Source organism: Pundamilia nyererei, unplaced genomic scaffold (assembly GCF_000239375.1).
Source record: "Pundamilia nyererei isolate P.nyererei 1_Seehausen unplaced genomic scaffold, PunNye1.0 scaffold00108, whole genome shotgun sequence".
Taxonomy (NCBI): domain Eukaryota; kingdom Metazoa; phylum Chordata; class Actinopteri; order Cichliformes; family Cichlidae; genus Pundamilia; species Pundamilia nyererei.
In genome coordinates, this window is record NW_005187509.1 from 1899868 (window position 1) to 1907322 (window position 7455).

The 7455-nt window shown below is 43.4% G+C and overlaps 1 protein-coding gene across 6 annotated transcripts in view; it reads right to left on the reverse strand.

Annotated features, from left to right (window-relative positions):
* The window catches only part of glra1 (glycine receptor, alpha 1), a 118303-nt gene that overhangs the window by 60079 nt on the left and 50769 nt on the right, over positions 1-7455 (reverse strand). For all 6 annotated transcript variants that reach the window (XM_005741237.2, XM_005741236.2, XM_005741235.2 and 3 more), the window contains one exon: positions 3768-3835. In XM_005741237.2, coding sequence (XP_005741294.1) covers positions 3768-3835 — 68 coding nt within the window. The remainder of the gene's footprint in view (positions 1-3767; positions 3836-7455) is intronic.

A 7455-nucleotide genomic window follows, 5' to 3' on the forward strand; every position in this document is an offset into this window, starting at 1 on the left:
CCTCTGGTGCAAATTACTGACCTCTGTCATCATTTTAAGTGGGGGAACTTGCACAATCGGTGGCTGACTAAATACTTTTTTGCCCCACTGTATATACGAAAGAAAAGCTTGAAGCTCACTCTCATACTATGATCACATGGTTTATATTTTCTGTCATATGCTTTGGTATTAGAAACGTGTACTCTGGGTATTAACAGGCTGAGTTCACTGTGCAAGAATATCGCAATTAAAATAGAAACCCAGCTGTTTGTCATGCTGCATGGCTAAAAAGTTGTTTTATCACCTTCGGAATTATATCAAAATGTATGACCTGTGTTAAGAAGAAAAGAAACAGCAGCTCAACACTTTTTAATATAATACATGTCTTAGTTATGATTTAATATTCCAATAATCAGTAATCAGATGTTTAAGGTTTCAGTGTGTGTGTTTTACACGCTGTAAGTGCACGTGTGCTACAAAGGAAGTGTGAAAGAATGAAGAGAGATTTTGTGTGTGTGTGCGTGTGTGTGTGCACGTGTGTATATGTGTTTGTGAGAGAGAGAGTGAGTGGGAAGAGCGCTGAAACAGGAATAAAGCCGTGTACTGGTGGGACTTTAGCGAGCACTGCGCCATTCTACTCACTCCATCTATCAGCGACCTGCCCCCGCAACTCGGTGGATACATGCACGTGTGCACTTATGTCTTTGTGAGGACCCGTCGAGGACATTTTAGAGGTTTAGACATTTTTTGGTTTTGGTTTTGTGATGTTTCTGGGTAAGGAACACAAAATATACTTCTCACAAACATAGCTAGACGTGTGTGTGTGTGTGTGTGTGTGTGTGTGTGCGTGCGTGTGTGTGTGTGTGTGTGTGCTGAGCATGGAGTGTAGTTACACACTGCAGTGAACAGCGTCCTTGTTGCTGCTCGCTCTGTGTTTCGCCTCCTGAGGTTTAAAATGGATTTTCTGCTTTGATAAAAGCTGATAAATCCAATTATATCAGTACTTTGCTTTTTCCTATAATCCACCATTTGAGAGATTAGAGCACCAGCTCTGACTGTGGTCTGCAGTGCATGGACTGACTCTATGGTCTGTTATATTTGGTTTCTATATCATCATCAAAACACTCATTCAGGTCTCTGTTTCTCATTGGATCTTCAACATGTTTTCATTTTCTCACAGAACTTTATCCGAGCACTGGAAACCACCGTAAATTGGTCTCGTTGGTCTATAGATGGTGTGTCCAGAGCGTGAAGCATTTCCATGTGTGGTCTACTTCTATGACATAACTCTGACTTTATATGTAAATATTAATTGTGCTTTTTAGCCCCTGTTATGACAGGGCAAGTGAGAGTGGATAAGAAAGGTGGGAGAGAGAGGAGGAGGGTGGATTCAAGCTCAGGCCTGTGCAGTAGGTCACCTGTTTAACCCAGTGAGCTTTACTGAAGCAGGTGAGGTGCGGGACATCAGCTGAACAGGTATTAAAAGTTTCTCTGTGTTCTTCTGCTCATCATTTTAATGAATAATACTGCCACAAAGTGTTCTTTTCTTCAGTTTTTCCATTGATTTTGCTTCTGTGAGAGAGAAAATCTGGATTTTTTTCCTGCATGTTGAGGATCTGTAGAAGCCACCAGTGTGTGTGCGTGTGTGTGTGTGTGTGTGTGTGTGTACTGTGGGATGTCTACCTTTGCTGCTCGGCTCTGCCTCAGTCTTTCTTTCCTCCTTCCTCCTTCCTTTCTACCATTTCTCTGCTCTTCTCTCCTTCCTCCATCCTTTCTTCTTCCAAACACATTATTCTTTTATCATTTCTATTCTCCCACGTGTTTCCCTCTTTTTTCCTGGTCTTATGTTTATTTTTAAAGTAATAATGTAATATGAGGCAAAGCACTGGGCACCTTCACATTACACCTACAGGAGCCCCTCAGCCACGAAGCTCCTGCCCCCCCTTTTGTCTGTGCTGATGGTAATGCCACAGGAGGTTTGGAGCTCTGCAGCGTCTTTGCACTACTAGCCTCAGCTGCGAGCCCGCTTTGAGCTGCTGTGGTTACTAAATGCTTCCACATACAGCTGATAGTGGAATATCTAACAGGACACACATTTCTTGTCTTGTCTTGTGCTCAGTGAACTCCTCTCACTGTGTCACAGATGTTGGTAGAGGCAGACTGCATGGCCAGGCACTTGATTTGAATTCATAGATGAAGTGGTGTAGCCCAGTACTTTTGTCCATATGGTGTATACTCATTGGTAACGATCCGTGTGTGGCTTTGTGAGAACCACTCTGCACACTCTGGTGTGGTTTGCTGTGAAACCAGGAAAATCCTGGGTTACTTCCTGTGGTTTGGGAGTGAGGTGATGTCATGAATGGTCAACGGATGCATCTCACTGGGATTCCTTGGTGCTGTCTCTTTGAGTTTTGCTGACACTGCGGCCTCACTTTGAATTAAAGCTAAATGCCAGAAACAATACAGTTTTTGTCTTTCACAACTTTCTGGACTCTCTCTATTACCCGAGCTCTTTCACTCGGATGAGATAAATGTCATATATTTTTTCAAAATGGGCTACGCAATTTCCCCTAGCAGCAGGACACTGTGTTTCTGTTTGGAACAGTAGTTAAACAGTGGGAAACGGCACGCTGTTGAACACTACTGTCAGTATTTCCTGCAGCAGCAGGAACGTGTACACCGTGTCAGACTGAGTCAACTTAATGGGCTCGCTGGCACACAGGTAAACTGAAAGACTTTGGATCTGACTCGCAGGAAAAATGCACTTTTGTTTTGGTGTTTTTACAACGTTTTCTTTGCTAACAGGATGGCAGAACATAAAACCTTCCTTTGACCTTCAACTTTTAGGGCCTTGAAAACCAGTTTTTCAAACAGTACTACCTGCCAGAGACAGGGAGCTGTGGGCTGTTTCACAGGAGTGTTTGTGTGTTTGTTAAATTCTAAAGCTGCTCGGGCAAAAGCAAACAGGGAGGAAAATAAGGACTTTTCTGGGGTGCTTGGTCACGCTGATCAAAACAGCCTTTTACTACTAGATGCAAAATTCCTCAAAGTAAAAAAACACAACACCACATTACACGTGTGCACGCTGAACGATGTTTAATCTGCGAATGTGCCCGAGGCCCTGCAGAAGGTTCACACAGCTGACAAGTTCAGAGCTCTCATTGGATGAAGAAGTGATTCATGTATGTTTTGAAGGTTAGCGGCACGAGCGTGCCTCGTTTTTACAAACACTTACAGAGGCAGCGGATGCTGAAATAGCCTCTGTTGTCACACACATACGAAGACACACAGAGGTTGGTTGGTGTCATATCGGCTCTGAGCCTTGTTGCTCTGTGAAGGTTGCTGGTTCAGTTATATTAGCACTAATGGGTTTTCTGTGTAATGATTGAGCGTAAATTTCCACTCCACTGCGTACAAACAGGCACGGGGCCGCTACGTTGTTATGCAAATGGTCGCGGCAGTGATGCGCTCTAACAAATGAAGTGTAGCAAATGGGAGACGGAGTCAATGAGGCAGAGAAATTTCGAAACGCTCACAGGGCAGAACGCTTTTAATTTTTAAAGGGAAATAAAAGTGAAACTTTTGGATGTGCTGAATATCGGTGAAGCTTTCGTTTAAATTAATTGAATTTTTCAGGGCGGAGTTACCCGAGCTGAAACACGGCCGCGACGAGACGTGACAGTTTCTATTAGTTGCCCGACCGTCCGAATCCACACAGACAAAAGTGACAAATAAATGATGTGAAAGTCTTTACACCGAGGTGTGATATGGAGAATAAATCAGCTCACCATTGTTGTTTCGGCGATGGACCCGAAGCTGTTGATGAAAATGTTGCAGGTTACGTTGACAGGCGGACCTGGAGAGAGGGAGCAGAGAGACACGAGAAGTTAGAGTTCATAATATTTATGCAGACAGAAGACGTGGAGACGTGTTTGTCATCACAGAACGTGGAAAACCTGCTCGTGAGAGTTGACTGCAGAGCTCAACATGGATTCAACACTGCATCAACACTGCAAGCAGCTTGAATTTGAGTCGGTATAGAAGCTGTAAAGAGTGAATGTGTGCATTGTGGGTAATAATTTCTGATGAGCCTTTAGATGTTGTTCCACTTCTAAAAGAGCTTTCATTGATTTTCACTGAGGACATGTTGAATTTCTGAGGAAATTAATTAAACTTAGGCATGAAAACATGATAAAAACCGAGCGAGGCTGACAGTGATCACTGACTTTTTTTATGGGGTTTGTTGAAATTAAACAGCACAAGATACAAATCATTAAAACATGTTAAAAACACCACAACCTTAAAAACACAGAGTAGTTTGGACCCGGAAGCAGTGTTCATATGTCATCACTTAATAACCGCATTGCTATCAGAGTCAGGGGTCAGCATGGACACCCTGATTGATCTGCAGCTCCATGCACAACAAACTGTGATGCTCTGTGTATCCTGACTCCTTTCTATCAGAACCAGCATGAACATTTCCTGCAGAGTGAACTACAGCAACCACTCTGTTGGATCGGACCACACGGACCAGCCTTCGTTTCCCAAGTGCATCATCAGTGAGCCCTGAGCTAAATACTCACGCTCACACATATTTCCAGCTTCCAACATCAACTCTGATGACCACTTGATATCTCCCGCCCACTAACAGGTGCCATGATGGAGAGGTAATCAGTGTTACTCAGGCCTGGTTGGTGTCTGCAGCCTCCTGCTTTACATTCTCCTCGCTGTTGATAATTGGTGCACTTTGTCGGGGTTAGTTTACAGCGTAAGATTCTTCTTGTGTTCTGAATCGATGTAAGCTGAGTGGATGTGTTTGCGTGTATCAGTCTGCGTGTTGCCGGATATTAAAGCAGCAGAGAAGATTAAAGCTGAAGCGAGTTGATGGCAGACTGCAGGAAGTAAACAAAGTGAAAGAAACCTTCTGCTGGGGGAAAGTTGGCTTCAAACACTGGCTGAATAAACAACTTGCTTTTCCAGACTTAAATGTTCTGACAGCGTCCTACTGCCTGACAACAGCAGGAAGTTTGTCCGAGAGCCGCTGAGACGAGGAAATGCGCAAACGTCTCATTACAACTCGAGAAAACTACAAACGAGAAAACCAATTACACATCCCCCCGAGCCTTGAAAAGCCCACTCGAGTGGTGTCAATAAACCCACAGTGTCCTTTCAAAGGGAATCATAACAACCAAGACAGTCTGCCCTCTCTCCTCTCAGAGACGAGACGCCGCGTTCAAGGTTGATGAGTTAGTCGAGGTGAGAGTCAGCAGCCCCGAGCACGGCTCCACGATTCTTTGTCTCACTGGATTCTACAAACACAAATGCAGTAAGAAGCACGGACACCGGCCCAGCAGTTCAGCTCTCCTCTGTTCCAATCACACTGAACCAACCCCAGCTTCCTCTAAAGCACAGGTGTCGAACTCCAGACCTCGAGGGCAGGTGTCCTGCAGGTTTCAGATGTGTCCTTGATCCAACACAGCTGATTTAAATGGCTAAATGGCTTCAGAGTTCGTGTTTTTTCTCTTTTCTCTTTCCTTTCACTCATTATAATCTGGCTGAACTCTGAAAACCAAGTCAAGCTGCATCAATGAATGTAGAATAAAAAGTCAGTTTTCAAATTATGAAACTAACGTTTAATATGCTAAAGGTTGATACTATAATAAAGCCTTAGTCAGTCAGTCAGATTATTGCATGAGCGATGAAAGAGCAGGTGGCGTGATAATGGCTGGTGCAAGGAATAAAACTAAATACTGAAACACAGATTCAACAAAACACCACAGAAATACCTAAATAAGACATTTATTAAAAACATTAGATGTGAGGATTAATAAGACGAAAGGTTTTGTGTCCAGTTTCAGCTTGAACCTGCAGGTCTGTGATTCTTCAGGCCGCCTCTAATAATTTGGCCTCATTGAAACAGTTTTGGGGAACCTTCTCTGTTAAACGGTTGATTGAACTAAAGTCTTCACATACACATCTCCACTGCAGACACCTGGTTTTAAAAAAATCACTCCTTTGAGCGTTCTCCCCTCTGACCTTCCTTATAAACATTTTTAGCACATCACGCTCGCTGGTGTACTACACCAATAAAAATCCTCCCAGTAGAACCAATCACAGAGGCCTCGTCAGCTCTGATATCATGCTTTATCACAGTATCAGCTCAGTCTGCATGTTTCCATTCATCAGGCTCAAAGAACTTCACAGCTCCAGTAGGAGCAGGATGATCCTCAAATGAAGCATTTTCCTTGTATTGGATTTAAGTCTGGAGACACAGTATGATCAGTTCTTTGTCTGTGAGATAATTACACTAATAACTGCCTACATATTTCAAACGCATTTTTGTAAACAGATTACTGTAATCCGATAATTTTTAATCCATTTCCCATTAGAGATCTTAGAAAAAAATGTATTTGATTTTTAATGAGTCAAAGGTATCTCTCACACACACACGGTCTGCCTTTAATGTCCCTGGTTAAACTCGATGTCTAATTCTAACTGCTGGCGGCTAGCTGGAAATGAAGGAAGGGGTCTGGATTATTTTGAAGGCCAATTACGCTCTCTGTCACAGTGTGAGGAGTGCCGGAGGCATCCGCACAGACAGATGCGGTTAAGGCACCGGGTTGACGACGTATGGTTAAAAGGTAAAAGATCATCAGAGCCTGGCACAGGGGATGGATGGTCATGTGACATGTACAGCATCATATTTACGCAAACGACAGATTAGTGACGCGGCCGTGTGAGGAAACGAGGGTGAAGCAGAAAGAGCGACTGAGAAATGGAGATATTAAATGAACCTAGTTGGTTTCCACTGTGGCAAAAGAAAGTGGCTGCACGCGAAATGAGTTTGTTCCACTGTAGCTAAAGAGAAATCACCGCATTCTGCAGGTGGAGGAGGAGAGGAAGACATTTAACCTGCCAGCATTTGGGGTTCATTTACTTCAGATGTGATAGATAAGGGATGCTCGAAGTAGACCCGTGGGAACTGTGGAAGATTAATGCTGGTTACAGTCACGTCTAACACTCACCGACTCTGCTGTGTTTCTGTTTGTTCTGCATCTGTCATCTGTCTTCTGCACGGTACCCAGAGCTCTCCAACCATGTAAATATACAGCTTGTGTGTTTGGTATGCTTCAGATTTACACCCTCGATGTTAAATGCAAACTTTAAAATGCGAGAAGAAGAAGATCAGAGCCGTCGGCTTTCAGGCTTCTCTCATTTCCACAAGTTTGAAATATTGTTTTGCTGCAGTCTGTCTTCTGAAAGGGAGCGTTTCTATTTTTCTAATGTTAATAGTTCATGCTTTACTTCATCAAACCAAAGATCGAAATATGTTTTCCAGCCTGTATCTGTGTAGAGAAGAGGATTTTGGAGGAATATATGATGAAATATCACACACACACACACACACACACACACACACACACACACACACACACACACACACACACACACACACACACACACACACACACACAC